At 45.8% G+C, this 19206-nt stretch overlaps 1 protein-coding gene and 1 pseudogene across 1 annotated transcript; both read right to left on the reverse strand.

Moving 5' to 3' along the window:
* Positions 1-1717: 1717 nt before the first annotated feature.
* LOC130724759 (uncharacterized) lies at positions 1718-3460 on the reverse strand. Its single transcript, XM_057576043.1, has one exon. The coding sequence runs from the start codon at positions 3458-3460 to the stop codon at positions 1718-1720; it is 1743 nt and encodes a 580-aa protein (XP_057432026.1).
* A 3740-nt stretch (positions 3461-7200) lies between these two features.
* On the reverse strand, positions 7201-8467 carry LOC130724760 (MDIS1-interacting receptor like kinase 2-like; annotated as a pseudogene).
* Positions 8468-19206: the final 10739 nt, after the last annotated feature.

Genomic DNA, 19206 nt, shown 5'->3' on the forward strand with positions numbered 1-19206 from the left:
AATTATGTTCTCCGGGCCTCACTGAAGACTGCTTCCGCTGTCAGGTATCTCCAGTTGTCGACCATTTCTGAACTGGAGGAGCTCAGGGAGAAAACTGAGAAGGACGACCAGCTGATATCCTCCATGAGCAAGGAGTTGGAAGAGGGGTGCTCCGCGATCGAAGAGCTAAGCAAAGCGCTGGACAACATGAAGCTCGAGAATGAGCAGCTGAAGAAGAAGGTCCAGGACGGCGATGCGGTTCGTCAAGATTTGGAGGCGCGGCTGAAGGTTGCGGAGGGGAATGTTGAGACTGGTGCGGCTCGCTTGAAGGAGGCCGAGGCCGCTTGGTTGAAGGAGCGAGAACAGAGTTCGGCCGTGAAGAAAGAGCTTGAGAACAGGGTATCCTCTCTAAAGGCTGACAAGAAGAAATTGGCGGCCACCGTGTCAAAGATCAACAAGGCCTCTTTTAACAATGCGGTGAGCCAGCTTGCGGTTGTCAACCCGGGTTTGGAGACGGCTCCAGTCGGATATCGAAAGGTGGTCTCTGGGGGACGGATCGGGACTGTGGATTCCCAAGGGAGATTTACCCCGACCTTCCCGGAGGAGCAGGCACCCTGAGGGGATTGTAATTTCATTTTGTTTCTAGTCTTTTTTTTTGTTCAAGTGTTTGGAGCCGCTCTGGGCTATTGTAACCGTTTGTAATGACAACTCCTAATATTAATGAATAGATTGTTCGGTTTGTTTTACTTCCAACCAATGTTATTTGACTTACCCAGTTGGGTCTTGTGATTGTCCCGGTAGGACTTTTTAATTTTGGCGTTTCGCGTGGTCTTGTAGTTATTGTGCCCCGAGGGCTTTTAGATTCCAGGCGCGTGGGTATTTTCGTGCCCGATGGGTCTTTCGATTTGTTGTGCCCGGTGGGTCTTTTTATTCGGTGCCCGGTGGGTCTTTTTATTTTGTGCCCGGTGGGTCTTTTTAACTCGTTGCCCGGTGGGTCTTTTGAATTTCCTCGATCGGCACCCATGCGAAAATAACTTTAACAAAACGCTCCCTCTTGATTCATTAAATAATGCAAGTGTGCCCTTCGGTTACAAGAGGAGGACTGGAAGCAGTTCCTTGATTCTAGACTTAAGAATATAAAAGAAAAAACAAAAACCGGGTTTTAAACATTCATTTGGCCAAGCTAGCTGTAGTAGCGGTTCAAGTTGGTGGCGTTCCAAGTGCGGGGGATCTCTTCCCCAGAGAGCTTTTCCAACTTGTAGGCGCCGGTGCCGGTTGCTTCAGTTACTCTGTATGGGCCTTCCCAGTTGGCGGCCAATTTCCCTCGCTCGGTCCCTCGGGCTCCGATGCTGGCGTTGCGGAGGACTAAGTCCCCAGGTAGGAACGTGCGGTGGACGACCTTCTTGTTGTAGCGGATGGCTGCATGCTGCTTCGCGATCAGTTCCCTGCAGTTAGCGACGACTCTCCTTTCGGCGAGAAGGTCCAGGTCTTCATTGATGAGCTGGGCGTTCTGCTCCGGGTCGTAGCCCATGGTACGAGCGCTCAGCTCTCCAATCTCCGCTGGGATAACCGCCTCGGTGCCGAAAGTTAGGCGAAACGGGCTCTCCCCAGTCGTGGAGTGCGGAGTTGTGCGGTATGCCCATAGGACATGATCGAGCTGCTCTGCCCAATTGCCCTTGGCGTCGTCCAGTCTTTTCTTGAGTCCTCTAAGGATTACTCGGTTTGCCGCTTCAGCTTGTCAGTTCGTCTGGGGGTGTTCCACAGAGGTGAAGTGGTGCTTGATGTGAAGTCTGTCCACGAGCTCCTTGAATCCTTTGGAGGTAAATTGTGTGCCATTGTCGGTAATCAGGACTCCAGGTACCCCGAACCGGCTGATGATGTTCTTGTAAAAGAAACGTTGTATGCGGGCTGAAGTGATAGTTGCAAGGGGCTCTGCCTCAATCCACTTGGTGAAGTAGTCTACCACGACCACCAGGTGCTTCAGCTGTCCCGGGGCGGTTTCAAAGGGTCCCAAGAGGTCCATTCCCCATTGGTGGAAAGGCCAAGGGGAGACCATATTCGAGAGTTGTTCGGGTGGAGCTAAGCGATGGTCGGCATGCTTCTGGCACGGGTCACAGTGTTTGACGTGGTCGGCAGCGTCTTTCTCCAGGGTGGGCCAGTAATAGCCGGCCCGGAGGACCTTTCTTGCCAGAGAACGCCCGCCGGGGTGGTGGCCACAGCTGCCCTCATGGATCTCTGCGAGCACATACTCTGCTCGTTCCTTTGACAAGCACTTGAGGAGCGGAGTGGAAAATCCTCTCTTAAAGAGGTCACCGTTTACGATGGTGTACCAGGAAGCACTTCTAGTTAGCTTCTTTGCCTCCAACTTGTCGGGTGGTAGCCAGCCCGTTGTGAGGTTCTTAACAATTGGGGCCCTCCAATCGTTGTCTGCGCCAATGCTCAAGGTGTTGACTCCAGCGGGACGGTCGGGGTTTGAGACGTAAGGGTGGGCATGGGTGCCCTGAATGACTGTCCTGTTCAGGCCGGGTTTCCCGGTGCTAGCCAGCTTTGCTAGGGTATCCGCGTGGTCGTTTTGAGCTCTCGGGACGTGGCGGAATTCTACCTTACGGAAGGTTGCAGCCAGCCGTTTTAGATGGGAGAGGTATTGTTCCAGAATTGGGTCCTTGGCCTGTGCTTCGCCGTTAGCCTGGGAGACCACTAGTAACAAGTCGCAGCAGAAAAGTATGTCCTGCGCCCCCAGGTCTCGCGCCGTCACCAGACCGGCTATGCAAGCTTCATATTCAGCTTGGTTGTTAGTGGCTGGGAAATTAAAGCGCAGCGACTGTTCTACGACCATCCCTGAGTTACTTTGGAGGACGATCCCTGCGCCGCCCCCCTCTTTGTTGCTCGAGCCATCCACATGGACGACCCAGGAGATTTCTGCTGGTGGGTCTTCATCGCTCGTGAGTTCCACCAGGAAGTCTGCTAGGACTTGCGCTTTGATCGCACGTCTGGGTTCGTAGCGAATGTCATGCTCAGATAACTCGATCGACCAACCCACCATTCGCCCGACTAGATCTGGCTTATGGAGGACTTGTTTGACCGGTTGATCCGTGCGGACAATGATGCTATGAGATTGGAAGTACCTTCTGAGCCGTCTGACAGTGGTTAGGAGGGCGAGTGCAACTTTCTCGAGCATCTGATATCTGAGCTCAGCTCCCTTGAGCAAGCGACTGACGAAGTAAACCGGAAGTTGGACTCCCGCCTCCTCTCTTACCAGTACGGAGCTCACAGCCTTGTCTCGAACAGCTAAGTATAAGTACAGGGGCTCCCCTGGCTTTGGACTTGACAGGATCGGTGGAGAGGTGAGAATCTCTTTCAGCCGGGAGAAAGCCTGTTCAGCCTCTTCCGACCAGGTAAAGTTCGCTCCTTTCTTTAGTAAGGCATAGAGTGGTAGGGCTCTTAGGGCGGCCTTGGGTAGAAATCTTCCGATTGCTGTCATCCGTCCCGCCAATTACTGGACTTCCTTGACCGTCCTAGGGCTTTTCATTTCTACAATAGCCTGGCACTTCTCGGGGTTTAGTTCAATCCCATGGCTTGTGAGCATATATCCCAAGAACTTCCCGCTCTTGACTCCGAAGGTACATTTTTCGGGGTTGAGGCGCATATTGTGTTTCCTCAACTGTTCGAACACCACTGCCAGATCGGCTGCATGGTCGCCTCCCTTTGGTGTTTTCACGATGATGTCATCAATGTAGACTTCGACTGACTTCCCAATAAGCGCCCCGAAGATTCTGGTCATCATTCGTTGGTAGGTGGCCACCGCATTTTTCAGGCCGAATGGGAGCATAGTGTAGCAGTACGTCCCCCGATTGGTGATAAAAGCGGTATTTTCTTCGTCGTATCTGTTCATCGGAATCTGGTTGTACCCAGAATACGCGTCCATGAGGGACAAATATTCGTACCCCGAGGAGTTGTCCACCAGGGCATCGATGCTTGGGAGGGGGAAAGGATCCTTAAGGCAGGCCTTGTTCAGATCCGTGTAATCAACGCACATCCTCCACTTCCCATTGGATTTTTTCACCAGAACCACGTTCGAAAGCCAAGTAGTGTACTTGACTTCGCGAATGATCCCGACCTTCAGAAGTTCCGTCGTCTGTTCCCTGATCACTTCTTGCTTCTCCGCGCTCATCTGTCTCTTCTTCTGGGCCACTGGCTTGAAATTTCGGTCCACTGAAAGCTTGTGACTGCAGAATGTTGGGTCGATGCCCGACATATTCGCGGACGACCAGGAAAATAAGTGCCCATAACTCTTCAGGAGGGCCTCCAGTCGGTTTGAGAGATCCTGAGGGAGATCTCGTGCCAGCTTGGTGGTTTGCTCGGGGCCACGACCGACCTGAATAGGTCGTGCCTCCCCATCCGGCTTAAGACGCTGATCCTCTCTGGATTGGTCCACCCGCGGGTCGATGTCGGTCAAGCATGCTCCTGCTCGGAGGTGGAAGCTTTCGACTCTTTTCCCGTCGTCGGGCTCTTTCCTCTTGCGATCCTCTCGCGCCAATCTGCAGCTGGAGTTGTAGCACCCCCTGACCATGGTTAAGTTTCCGCGTACGGAAACCGCCCTTCCGGCCCATGGGTACTTCAACATCAGGTGGTGGGTGGAGACGATGGCCCGGTAGACATTGAGGCTTGGTCTGCCGATTATGGCGTTGTAGGCTGTTGGGCATTTCACCACCAAGAACCGGGCCTTGACAGTCCTGCAAACATCAAGGTCTCCTAGGGAGAGGTATGCATCAAAATATCCTAATGGCAGAACTCTGTCCCCAGTGAACCCGATCAAGTCGTGGTCATAGGGGATCAGGTCTTTTACAGATAAGCCTAAGGTTTTATAAGCATCATAAAACATTATGTCAGCAGAACTACCTGTATCAATGAGTACCCGTCGTACCTTACCGTTTGCGATGAGGGCCTCCACGACAATCGGGTCGTCCTCCTCGCCGGTGTCTGTGCGGTAGTCGTCTTCTGTGAAGGTGATGGGTACTTTCTGCTGTGGTGGCCGGAGGGAGCTAGGACGCGGCCGTCCAGCTGCTGACATGATGACCCGAGTGCTCCTCTTCCGACTGTTGGTTGATGGTCCGCCGGCGGCCCATCCTCCAGCAATCGATCCGACACTGACCAGATTGGTCCCGTGGCGCCTTCGTACGTCATCGTGGTCCCGCCGATCTGGAGATCGACGCCGATCCGGACTCCTACGACGGTCGGGGCTCCTGCGTCGGTCGGGACTACGGCGATGACGGGGGCTCCTTGCTCGAGTGGGTGTGCGGGCTCGGTTCCTGGGAGGGGTTCGGGCACGGGGGCTCGGTTCCTGGGAGGGGTTCGGGCACGGGCCCTGGGCGGGGTGGGTGACCTTCTGGGAGGTGGTGAACGTGGACGAGGGAGGTCGCCCGAGGAGAGGGCGACGTACTTTGACAATCTCCCGACTCTGATTAGTTCTTCTACCCTGTCTTTCAGGTTCAGGCATTCGTCCGTGTTATGACCGGGACTGTCATGAAATTCGCAAAACCTTTTGGAATCCAGCTTATCCCCCCGCGTGAGAAGTGGGGGGGGGGGTTTGTCCCTGAGGTCGGTGGAAGCTCTCTCCCGCAAGATGCGTGAGAGGGAAGAGTTAAGGGGGGTGTAACTATCGAACTTCTTCCGTTTCTGCTTTTTCTCATCCTGGCTCTTCCGTCGAGGCTCGCGATCGCGCTTAGTCTCGCCGGGGTCTCGGGTTTTTTCAGAGGGCTTATGGCCTGGGTTTTGATTGGTGGACCTCAATGTCGCCGCTTCCTCCATGTTAATATATTTCTCTGACCGGTTTTGAAATTCCTCCAGTGTCCCGACTTTCTTTCCGTCCAAAGAAGTTAAAAAAGGGCCTGGTCTGAGCGCCTGTCGTACCAAGATCAGGCGGACTTGGGGGAGGAGGTCCGGAATGTCTCCCGCTTCTTTGTTGAAGCGGTTAAGGAAAGCCTTCAGGGATTCCTTCTCGCCCTTCTTGATTAGGGCCAGTGTTTCTTCTGACTTCGGAATGTTTCTCACCGAGGAATACTGGGCTAAGAAGCTTGACATGACTCCTTTCTAGTTGTGAATGGAGTTGTTGGGGAGGTTTTGGAACCAATTCATTGGGCCTTTCCCCAAGCTCATCGGAAAGCAGCGGCAGTAGATCGGGTCAGTAGCCTCGGCGTACTGCATGGCTCCCACGAAAAAGTTGATGTGCTCCGTCGGGTCGGAGTCACCTTCGTAGAGTTTCATGTTAGGTCTTGACCATCCCGGGGGAAAAGGGGTCGCCATGATGTCTGGAGAGAGGGGGCCGTTGATAGTCTGCGGTAGGGCAACCAGAGTGCCATGCGGGCGGACCGGATCCCGGAGCGGCTCCCTGGTGGAAATCGGGCTCCTCCGCCCGGAGTAACTCCTGCGCGGGGAGTGGTACCTGCGGTGATGGGAGGGTTGATTCACGGCTCTTTCTGTGGTTTGTTCTTGGCCATGGTCGTTTTGGTAGTTCGAGGGGGGTGGTGGTCTTCTTCCCGTCTCCCCCTCTTGAGAGAACGTCGGATCTTGTCTCGGGCGTTCTTCCAGTTCCTCCAATTGATGGAGGCGTGCTCGGAGGGCGCGGATCTCGGCCCGAGTGTTGCGGGCCTGGACATTGCGTTCCTGCCCCACGTCCGGAGGGTGCTCCTCCTCCATCGCCCTGACTCGGGCCTCAAGTCTGCACAGTGCATCGTGCGCTGCGTGGGGGGTGAGGATCCCTCGTTCCGGGGATCGTCCCCGAGGCGGAGTTGGTGGAGTAGTCCTCTGGGGTTGGGGGGAGTGTTGGCGGTTCGCGGACTCGTCCAGAGTTTCTACGTGGCCCTCGGGAGTTCGGTTTAAACGGCGAGAGGTTTGTCGTGTCTCTACCATCGCGTGTTGCTGCTGCTCTTGTCTCTGACGGCACGTGGTGAAGGAAAAGTTTACTCGATCCCCACAGACGGCGCCAAATGATCGGGAGGATCACGGGAGCTGGGGGCAGCCAAGAGAAGGGGTGGAACCGGTGCGCTGGAAGGGCAGAACAGACCCGGGAGGGGCTCCTGCATGGGACTCCAATGCCAAACTAAGTAGGGGAATCGAGTAAGGGGGTAGCAAAGTGAAGAGATTAACGTACCTTAGAGTGAGTGAGTTGCCCCCTTTATATACACGTTGGAGTATTAGGGTTGGAGCCATGCAACGTCATGCATGGCCCGTACCGGTGGGTTGAGGGCCGTTGGATCCTCCTGCTCCCTCTGCGGTTTGCAGTGATCCAACGGCTTAGATTGCCTAGGGGCCCACCATCCAACCACCCTAGTTCCGTAGGGTGGTTAGCCTAGGTCAACCCCTAGGTGGTGGGGTCCATGCCCCAGAGGCAGGAGAGTGGCGTCTGGCTCGTGGTCAGGGCCCGGATATCCTTCCCCGGTCGTCCCACTTGGGTCCACTCGGGTGGCAATGAACGGGCGTGTTCCACCCGTCCCAGAACAGTATGCATGGGTAAAACCGTAAAAGAAAATAAATAAAGAATTCCAGACGCACCAATTACTTGTTACTAACATAATTTGGGATGATACTAAAGTTCAGTAACAACAAAATGAAAAAAAAAAGACTTACAAATACGAAACAATTTAAGATAACGTTTACAAAACTACAAAACAGGACAGAAGCATGTGTCGTACTATCTGTGTGCTTTTGGCATGTAGAACTAATCCATTGAAGATGACTTTGACATCTCAAGCTCCTTGACAACTTGCTTCATGGTAGGGCGAGAATATGGGCTCTCAGTCAAGCAGGAACTTGCTGTCCTTGCAATTGACACCAATTCGTTAGCAAAAGTTATTCTGGGATCTGAGAGACGTGGGTCTAACTTATCCATCAATTGAGTGGGATCAAGTGTTGATGATAGCAAGGATGAAGTCATGAAGATAACTCTTCTCCAGGGTGCTTTCCATAAATCACTTCCAATGCTAATACTCCAAAACTATAGACATCACATTTCTCATTTACTTCCATTGTGTAGGCAAGTTATGGGACAAATAAGATGTACAAAAAAATTAGGAAAACAAACATGGGAATAGATGCAGATAATTACGAAACAATTATATATTTGAACAGATTAAAGAAATGGAATTAACCTGGAGTAGCGTATCCAAAGGTGCCTGCAAATGTGGTCCAATTAGTTGAATCAGGATTCAGAAGCTTAGTTGTTCCAATGTCTGAGATATGAGCCAAGTATTCTGAATCCAAAAGAATATTCTTGTTTGATATATCTCAATGATCGTTAGGTGGTGAGCAATCACGTACGGTGCATGTAGCATAAAGCACTGGCTACATCTTTAATGACATTCACCCTCTTATTCCACTCAAACGCACCTGCTTGTTCACCATCTTTCAAAACCATATCCACACTACCTTTCTGCTCCCGCTGCACTTGATCTAACTCTCCAAGATCAGATGCTTCTACCCAGAGCACCATAAATTGTCGTTCGCGAACCAGCCCTATGACACTGGTTCGCTCAGCATCAAGTTTGTCCTCGGGTTGAAGAGAAGTGGTTGTGGTTGTGGCGGTGGGCTAGTGGCGGCTGAGAATGATAAATAGAATGAGAGAGTGTGGCGGCTAGGGTTAGGATTGGTGTAACATCCCGATCTGACGACTGGCCTCACGCTAACAACATTAGCTTTATCAACGCGTTTTGTCCTCACTTACGCACTTCTCGGGAAAACTTCCCAGGGGTCACTCTCCTAAACTGTATAATCCCATACCTATATAGTTTCAGAATACCTCTTGTTCGGGTGTGAGATCGGTTCATTCACGTGTCTTTCCACCTAGAAGTCTGTCAAGAGCCGCTCCTTGTCTGTGCCTCACTGCACCGGCAATCACTCCTCGCCCTCGTCGGCTCCGAGTATCATAGGTCCACCAGCTTCCGCTTGGTTCGTCCCTGAACCACACCGTACTAGAAGAGGTCGGCTCTGATACCATTTGTAACATCCCGACTTGACGACTGGTCTCACGGTAACAACACGAGTCTTTTCAGTGCGCTTCCTGTGACACATCCCTCACATGTTTACTTCTCTTGCCCACCTCCTCATTACCATTTGCCACATACACTCCTTCATTGACTTCGAAACCCTTGGATGAAACCCGAGGTAATTTACCCTCTCTAACACACTCTTCACCATCAAAATTTGGAATCGGTCGATCGGTCTCACACCTAAAAACTAACCCAATTGTCACGTCAGCACCCACATCATTGTGGCTGACCCCACCACTTTTAAACCCAAAGCACATTGCAAATCATAGCTCCCCACCCCTCTAACATAGGGAAATTCAAAATCTCGTTAGCTCCAACTGTCTCTGATGAGCAATATTTTACCCATTTTATATAGCCTTAATTTTTCATTATTAATGATTATTCGTAATTAATTGACCTTGCTTGACAGAGATTTCTATTATTTGGTCTAATTACGTTTATTCTTATTTTCAGGTTTTATTTGACATCAAGGGCATTTTGGAGAATTGCGGAATGAAGATTTGATTGTGCTGGAGTGAAGATTGTATTTTAGGAAATATTAGGATTTAATTTCGGAATAAATTAAGTTTGATATCTTTCAGATTCAAACTTATTTAGGTTGTTATTTTAAAACTCTATCTTTAGGATTTATTGTTATCTTTTAGGATTTGATTAGGATTTGTGATCTCAGCTCTTATTCAAGGGTTTGTGCTGAGAGAAACGATTACCTTTTTGCCTTCTACTTATTATTCAATATAATTTCGAATTTCAGTTATATTAGAGCTCTGCTAGGGTTTTATGCTTTTAATCCCTATTCTCTTCTCCAATATAATTGTTGAATTCGCCCCATCCATGGAAGGCTAATTCCCTTCGAACGAATTCCTTTGCAAAGTATATCGCGCTCTTGAGGTATAGTGCTTAATAGAATTCACCTGATTAGTTTTCTTCATCTCTAATTCTGGCTTAGGTTTGCTTAATTCCTTTTGTTCACGAAATAGAAGATGATGTATGTTCGCTTAGTTCATATTAGGGCGTAAACGATTCTTAATCGCTTAGTTTAGGAATCTGTGAATTAGTTATCGCTTAGTTAATTAATTCTCACGAACTAGGAAACTAATAACAAGAATTGATCTTTAGATACCCGTGATTGAGCAGCGATATACTGAACAAAGGGATTCGTCCGTCTTTACTTATCATATTAATCTGTTTTTACTTTCTGCTAATCTTTTGAACTGAATCACAAACCCCCCCCCCCCAGTGTGTGTGCGTTGTGCGTTCTTAATACTGAATCTTTGTTGAAACGATAATCCTTGGGAAACGACCTAGGAGTCACTTCCTAGTTACTACAGTTTTCTTAATTAATTATTTGTGTCGGGTACGACCTCGATCAAATTTGGCGCCGTTGCCGGGGACTGTCGTCTTTACCAAAGGTTCAATAGAGTTAGTATTAGTAGTATTAGTATTATTAGTAGTAGTATTAACAAGTTCGATCTCTGACGCAGGTACTGGATTTGTTGGTGAAGGTAAGGATTAGTGATTCTTGAAGGATAATTAGGCTGTAACTTTAAACGGCCATATCTTTTGCTCCAAAACTCGGAATTCAACATATTATATATGCTTTTGGGGTAGAAAAAAATTTCCAATTCATCTGTGACCGCTACGCCGTGAGATCGATTCTTAAAAACGCAAAAAGTGGCCTTCCGCCAAAAGTTTTTTAGGGTTTTGAAAAAAAAAAAAATTCAAGTGATTCTTATTCTTATTCTATTTGGGATACTTAGTGTTGCATGACTAGGGCTAATCCTGGGTTTTTGCATCCATTTATTTCTGAAATAGATAGAGAATTTCATAGGTTAATTAGAGCACATAGAGCTTTTGTAACTGATCCTTATTTAAGTGATTCTGATTCTGACCTTGATTTTGATTCTGAATTTGTTGCAGTTTCTGAAAACATGGCTGAAGAAGGACCGCGAGAGAGAACACTAAGGGAGCTGGCTGCACCTGATTTCACCTACGAAAGCTTGTGTATCCAGTATCCTGAGGATGTACCATGTGTACTCAAAACTGGACTAATCCATTTATTGCCTAAGTTTGGTGGTCTTGCAGGTGAAGATCCTCATATGCACATCAAGGAGTTCCGTACTGTCATATCCACCATGAAGCCTCCTGAAGTTGACAAAGATCATATCTGTTTGAAGGCTTTTCCTCATTCCCTTCAGGGAACTGCAAAGACTTGGCTGTATAACCTGCCTCCTTCATCCATTGCAAGCTGGGACGACCTGAAAAGAAAGTTTCTTTAGAAGTTCTTCCCTGCCTCTAGGACAACTTCAATCAGAAAAGACATCTCAGGAATCAGGCAGCTACATGGAGAGACTCTACATGAATACTGGGAAAGATTCAAGACACTATGTGTGAGCTGCCCCCATCACCAGATTTCCGAGCAGCTCCTAGTTCAGTATTTCTATGAGGGTTTGCTCAACATGGAGAGACATCTCATTGATGCTGCTTGTGGAGAGGCATTGAATGACATGACTCCTACTGAAGCCAGGCAGTTGTTTGAGAAGATGGCTGCTAATTCTCAGCAGTTTCAAACAAGGAGTAATGATGCTGTTAAAACTGTTAATGAGATTGGGACAGATCCAAGGATGGACAAGCTTGAGAAGAGGATGGAAACCATTGCCAGCTTAGTTACTCAATTGGCCATGAACCAGAATAAACCTTCACAACAGGCAAAGGTTTGTGGCATTTGCACTAAAGACCATAATACTGATGTTTGTCCTTCTCTGCAGGAACCTACAGATGAGAATCCTGAAGCATATGCTGCCAACATTTTCAATAATCGACCTCAGCAAAATTATGATCTGTCATCTAACAGATATAACCCTGGCTGGAGAAATCATCCAAATCTTAGATGGTCTGATCAGTCACAACCTGCCCAAGCACCGTTTCAGAATAATGCTAGACCATATGTTCCTCCTCCAATGCAACAATAGGCTAACAACCCTGCTGCACCGCAATCTAAAGAATCTTCATTGGAGGATATGTTGAAGCAGATGACAGCCCAAAACATGCAGTTCCAACAAGACACCAGATCCTCCATTCAGAATCTGACCAACCAGATAGGACAGATGGCTACTTCAATAAACCAGCTACAATCCCAGAATTCTGATAAGCTGCCCTCTCAGACGGTGGTCAATCCAAGAAATGTGAGCGCCATCACCTTACGGTCGGGGAAGCAAATTGATGCAGATCATGGACCAGAGCCAGAGCCAGAGCCAGAGCCTGAACCTGAAAAGGAGACAGAGACCACTGCCACAAGAACCTTCCAAGTACAACTACCTTCCATTCCTCTTCCATTCCCTCCGAAAGCTATGCCAAGCAAGAAGAAGGAAGAGGTAGATAAAGGAATCTTGGAGATATTCAAGAAAGTGGAGGTGAACATACCTCTACTTGATGCACTCAAGCAAATTCCAAGATATGCAAAGTTTCTGAAAGAATTATGCACTCAGAAAAGGATGCTGAAAGGAAATGAAAGAGATCGCATGGGGAGAAACGTTTCTGCAATCATAGGTAAAGCTGGTAAACCTGCTCTTGTTTCTGATGTTCCTGAAAAGTGTGAGGATCCAGGTACGTTTTCTGTTCCTTGGGGAGACCATTTTTAAAGACAGCCCGAACCAAGATAGATGTTTATGCTGGTACACTGACTATGGAATTCGGTGATATTGTGGTTAGGATAAACATTTTTGATGCTATGAAACATCCACCTGAAGACTATTATGTGTTTCATATTGATTTGCTTGATGAACTGCTTGATGATATGCTTGATGAACATGAATCTGATTTCCTACATGATTCTGATTTTCCTTCACTAAGAGGGTCATACACTTGTCATACATGTACTGCTACTGAAATGTGTGATTCTTGCATTGATCAATTTTTGGACACTGTTGTTGTTGACTCAGATGTTAAGAAATCTGATTGCACTAACCCAGTTGTTGAAGTGCAGGCTGTAGAAACTGTATCTGCTAGTTTGGTTCCATTTGTTTTGCAGGCACCCGTATTGGAGCTTAAGCCCTTACCAGATAACCTCAAGTATGCTTACTTGGAGGATGATAAGAAGCTCCCTGTCATTGTTTCCTCAACCCTTCATGAAAATCAAGAGGAAAAGTTGCTGCAAGTACTAAAGAAGCACAAGAAAGCTATTGGTTGGACCTTAGCTGACATTCCTGGGATTAGTCCATCCATGTGCATGCATAGAATACTCTTGGAAGAAGGAGCGAAGCCAGTAAGACAACCACAAAGGAGACTCAACCCAGTGATACTTGATGTTGTGAAGAAGGAGATCACCAAGCTGCTACAAGCTGGAATTATATATCCGATCTCTGACAGCCCTTGGGTGAGCCCAGTTCAAGTGGTCCATAAGAAGACAGGACTTACCGTAGTGGAGAATGAGAGGAACCAGCTTATCCCCACTCGAGTGCAAAACAGTTGGAGAGTCTGCATTGATTATAGGAGGCTCAATCAAGCAACTAGAAAGGATCACTTTCCTTTGCCCTTCATTGATCAAATGCTTGAGCGCTTAGCAGGTAAAAGTCACTACTATTTTCTTGATGGTTTTTCTGGGTACTTTCAAATTCACATTGCTCCTGAGGACCAAGAAAAGACCACATTCACTTGTCCCTTTGGCACTTTTTCCTATAGAAGGATGCCCTTTGGCCTATGCAATGCCCCTGGTACATTCCAGCGGTGCATGGTAAGTATTTTTAGTGATTTCTTAGAGAGTTACATCGAGGTATTTATGGATGATTTCACTGTTTACGGATCTTCATTTGATACATGTTTAGATAATCTGGATAAAGTTTTGCATAGGTGCATTGAAACTAACCTTGTTTTGAATTATGAGAAGTGTCATTTTATGGTAGAGCAAGACATAGTTCTAGGTCATGTGATTTCTAACAAAGGTATAGAGGTGGATCCAACCAAGATAGATGTTATTTCACATTTGCCTTACCCCTCCTGCGTGCGAGAGGTGCGTTCTTTTCTTGGCCATGCAGGTTTTTATCGCAGGTTCATTCAGGATTTCAGCAAGAAAGCCCTTCCTCTCTCTAACTTGCTGCAAAAGGACGTGGCGTTTGATTTTGATGAGAAATGCAGAGAGGCGTTTGATTGCCTAAAGAAAGCCTTGACCACCACTCCTATCATTCAGGCACCTGATTGGACAGCCCCTTTTGAGCTCATGTGTGATGCCTCTAATTACGCATTGGGTGTTGTCCTTGCTCAAAAAGTGAATAAGTTACCTAGGGTAATATATTATGCTTCCAGGACTTTAGATTCTACACAAGCGAATTACACAACCACTGAAAAATAACTTCTAGCTATTGTGTTTGCTCTAGATAAATTCAGATCATATTTGCTAGGTTCTATGATTATTGTTTATACTGACCATGCAGCTCTAAAGTTCCTGTTGAAGAAGGCTGAATCAAAACCTAGGTTGATCCGATGGATGCTCTTGCTCCAAGAGTTTGACTTGGAGATTAGAGATAGAAGTGGAGCACAGAATTTGGTGGTCGATCACTTGAGTCGGATAGAGAGGGATGCTGATACTTTACCCATTAGAGATGACTTTCCGGATGAGCGACTCTTTAATATTTCAGTTTCTTTTCCAGCACCCTGGTTTGCTAATATTGTTAATTATTTAGCTGCTTCTGTTTTCCCTCCATTTTCATCTCGAGCTCAGATTGCTAAGCTTAAGAGTGATGCTAAATATTATTGTTGGGATGACCCCTATTTGTTGAAGTTTTGTACTGACCGGGTTATTAGGAGGTGCATTCCAGATCATGAGATTGAATCAGTCCTTCAGTTTTGCCATGCTTTTGCAGTGGGCTGTCACTTTGGACCCCAAAGGACAGCACACAAGGTGCTTGATTCTGGATTTTACTGGCCCACCATCTTCAAAGATGCGTCAAGGATTTGCAGCACTTGTGAGCCATGTCAGAGAGCAGGCGGTACCATTTCTTGGAGAAAAGAGATACCTCAACAGCCCATGCTATTTTGTGAGGTCTTTGATGTCTGGGGTATCGATTTTATGGTTCCTTTTCCTGTTTCTTTTGGTTTTTATTATATTTTGCTTGCTGTTGATTATGTTTCTAAATGGGTGGAAGCTAAGGCCACCCGGACTAATGATTCTTGAGTTGTTGTGGATTTTGTTAGGTCTAACATCTTTTGCAGGTTTGGCATTCCTAGAGCAATCATTAGTGACCAAGGCACCCATTTCTGCAATAGGTCCATGCAAGCTCTTCTCAAGAAATATGGGGTTGTTCATAGAATTTCCACACCATACCATCCTCAAACAAATGGGCAAGCTGAGAATTCCAACAGAGAGATAAAGAGGATCTTGGAGAAGACTGTCCAGCCTAACAGGAAGGATTGGAGCAATAGACTTGAGGATGCTCTTTGGGCCCATCGTACTGCTTACAAAGCACCCATCGGAATGTCCCCTTACCGCGTTGTCTTTGGTAAGGCATGTCATCTTCCAGTTGAGATAGAGCATAGGGCTTATTGGGCTGTGAAGACTTGCAACTTGGCTCTTGATCAAGCTGGTGGCGAAAGGAAGCTTCAATTCAGTGAGTTAAATGAGATCCGCTTGGAAGCCTATGAGAACTCTAAGTTCTACAAAGAGAAGACCAAAATATTCCATGATAGCTTGATTTCCAGAAAAGACTTTTTGGTTGGACAACAAGTGTTGTTTTATAACTCTAGGCTTGGCCTAATGAGCGGTAAGCTTCGTTCTAAGTGGATTGGTCCTTTTGTTGTTACTAATGTGTTTCCTTATGGTACTGTAGAGATCAAAAGTGAATCCACAGATAAGAGCTTCAAAGTTAATGGTCATCGCCTCAAGCATTTCCTCACTGATCCTTCTCTTGTGGATGCTTCCAAGGACGATGTTTCCTTGGTTGTTTCCACCCTCCTCCCGCCATGAATCAGGGAGTTTTCTTTCTCCTTCTTTACTTTTATTGCACTTGTTCAATTCCATATTTGTTATGCTTCATTGGGACAATGTGTAGTTTAAGTGTGGGGGGGAGATTAGCTTAGGTAGAATAAATTAGATGAATAAATTGATGCATGCTTCTCTTTGAATTCTTAGGTCTTGTTTAGATTATGGGCATTTTCTTTCTTTGAATTGAGTCATGATATCTTGTGATGTGAATCCATGCGTTCTTGTGTGTCAAGTTACTTTTGAAAATTGAGGGGTTGAAACAATTATGATAGACTTAATTCCCCTGTGAGAGTTTTGAGCCTTAACTGTAGGTGGTCAAATGTATGTCATCTCTAATCTTTATCTTGTGTGATTGCACTCTTGAATACTTGCACTCTAGAACTTGACTTGACGCTTGTTTCTATTTGATACTCACATGCATATATTGAGGTGATTTTAGGCATTTTCTTCTTTTAATTAATAAGCCACTAGCCATATAAGCCTACCTTGAATGAATTATCCTTTGATAGCCACTTTGAGCCTTTTTACCCTTCTTTTCTTTAGCTCATTACAAGCTTATAAGTGAAAAACCATGATTGACCTAATCTTAGGGAATTTTGGAGCTTTGGAATTGTTTTGGGAGTAAGTACTAAGTGGGTAAGGGTGCATTGTTCTTTAATTCTTCCAATTCTTGGTTATGCTTAGTTGGTTGTTGTAAATAGTATGGTGGTGCTGTTTTTTCTTACTAGTTCAGTTAAAAAAAAATAATAATAAAAAAAACGAAAAAAAAAGAAAAAAAAAAAGAAAAGAAAAAAAAAAGAAGGCCAAAGAGGAAAAAATGAATGAAAGGATGAAGGATGAAAAGTTCAAGTGTGGAATTGGAGGAAGAATTGCAAATCTTATGCTATGAAATTGGGTTGATTTTGACTTACTTCTTACTTATTCCCCATTGCTCCTCTATTTCTTAAGGTTTTAGCTACTTATCCCATATTCTATCCTACCTTGTCCTTGGCCCATTACAACCTTTAAAAGTCTTTTTTGATCTTTATGTGCATGTGTTTTTGATTGTTGATGTTAGCGTCTTGTCAAGCCTATGGTAGTGTTTGTTCTCATGAAGTGCCTTGAGCGTAAACACAAACCTTAAACACTTGAGTGTAAACACTTTGAGAGCATAACTTGTGAGGTTCTATCATCTTTGTTCTCACCTTTTGGTTTGATTGGTTACTTTACATGCTTGGATGTTTGGATGATATTCATGGATTTCTTGTCTCTTTGATTCTTCACTTGATTTTGCCCATTTCTCTACATTACCTAGGATTCATTGTTAAGTATGTGATCTTTTAGGTCATTGCATGATTCACTTCTAGTTTCAAATTGGTTTTCATGTTCTTAATTCTTTATTTTGCCCAGGAGTGCAAAAGGCTAAGTGTGGGGGTATTTGATGAGCAATATTTTACCCATTTTATATAGCCTTAATTTGTCATTATTAATGATTATTCGTAATTAATTGACCTTGCTTGACAGAGATTTCTATTATTTGGTCTAATTACGTTTATTCTTATTTTCAGGTTTTATTTGACATCAAGGGCATTTTGGAGAATTGCGGAATGAAGATTTGATTGTGCTGGAGTGAAGATTGTATTTTAGGAAATATTAGGATTTAATTTCGGAATAAATTAAGTTTGATATCTTTCAGATTCAAACTTATTTAGGTTGTTATTTTAAAACTCTATCTTTAGGATTTATTGTTATCTTTTAGGATTTGATTAGGATTTGTGATCTCAGCTCTTATTTAAGGGTTTGTGCTGAGAGAAACGATTACCTTTTTGCCTTCTGCTTATTATTCAATATAATTTCGAATTTCAGTTATATTAGAGCTCTGCTAGGGTTTTATGCTTTTAATCCCTATTCTCTTCTCCAATATAATTGTTGAATTCGCCCCATCCATGGAAGGCTAATTCCCTTCGAACGCATTCCTTTGCAAAGTATATCGCGCTCTTGAGGTATAGTGCTTAATAGAATTCACCTGATTAGTTTTCTTCATCTCTAATTCTGGCTTAGGTTTGCTTAATTCCTTTTGTTCACGAAATAGAAGATGATGTATGTTCGCTTAGTTCATATTAGGGCGTAAACGATTCTTAATCGCTTAGTTTAGGAATCTGTGAATTAGTTATCGCTTAGTTAATTAATTCTCACGAACTAGGAAACTAATAACAAGAATTGATCTTTAGATACCCGTGATTGAGCAGCGATATACTGAACAAAGGGATTCGTCCGTCTTTACTTATCATATTAATCTGTTTTTACTTTCTGCTAATCTTTTGAACTGAATCACAAACCCCCCCCCCCCAGTGTGTGTGCGTTGTTCGTTCTTAATACTGAATCTTTGTTGAAACAATAATCCTTGGGAAACGACCTAGGAGTCACTTCCTAGTTACTACAGTTTTCTTAATTAATTATTTGTATCGGGTACGGCCTCGATCAGTTTCCAAAATTCCTAGAGTTAGAATCGAATCCTTGCGGGCCCCTGCAATCACGACAGATTTGTGGAATACCTCTGCCCTAGGGTTGTCATACATCAACCCCGTCACACTAGTGTCATAAGGCACCAAACCATCACTACAACCAGCTAAGCCGCCAACATCGTCACCAGTACTCGATTCACCAGCTGATCCCCCATCTTCTTCTCTGATACCTCCGTCTCATCATCACCATTTCGCGTTGAATGAAAACAGCATGGCCCTAACTCTCGTTGCATCGGTTCCTCAATCAACTGAATCACATAATTCAAATCGTTAATCTGATCATTCACCTCCTTAGAAAGCAAACCAGGCACCGCCGTGCTCACCTTCAAGCGCACAAATTTAACTAATGAGAAAGCTTATGTTGAATCATCCACATCGATTATACTCCTGAAAGACCGCAACTCATAATCGAAACACTCCTTCCTCTACAGGTTCAACGGAAGACGATAACACCTCACCCAACAAATCCTCGCCTCAGGCACAGATGATTCCTAATTCCAAGGCTCAACGGAAAGAAAGGCCTATTCGACCCACTCCTTAGCCCTCTGAAGAATAGCATCCAAGTCCTCATTCTCTAGAGCCGAAATCAACACAAGATCCCCCCCCCCCAAGTACCTCAGGTTCGCCGCCACCAGTCCTTCCACCAGAAATGCATCCTTCAAAGTCTCCACCATCCCAACATCTCTCACCTTGCCCACCCTACTAT

Source organism: Lotus japonicus, chromosome 6, assembly GCF_012489685.1.
Source record: "Lotus japonicus ecotype B-129 chromosome 6, LjGifu_v1.2".
Classification (NCBI taxonomy): Eukaryota; Viridiplantae; Streptophyta; class Magnoliopsida; order Fabales; family Fabaceae; genus Lotus; species Lotus japonicus.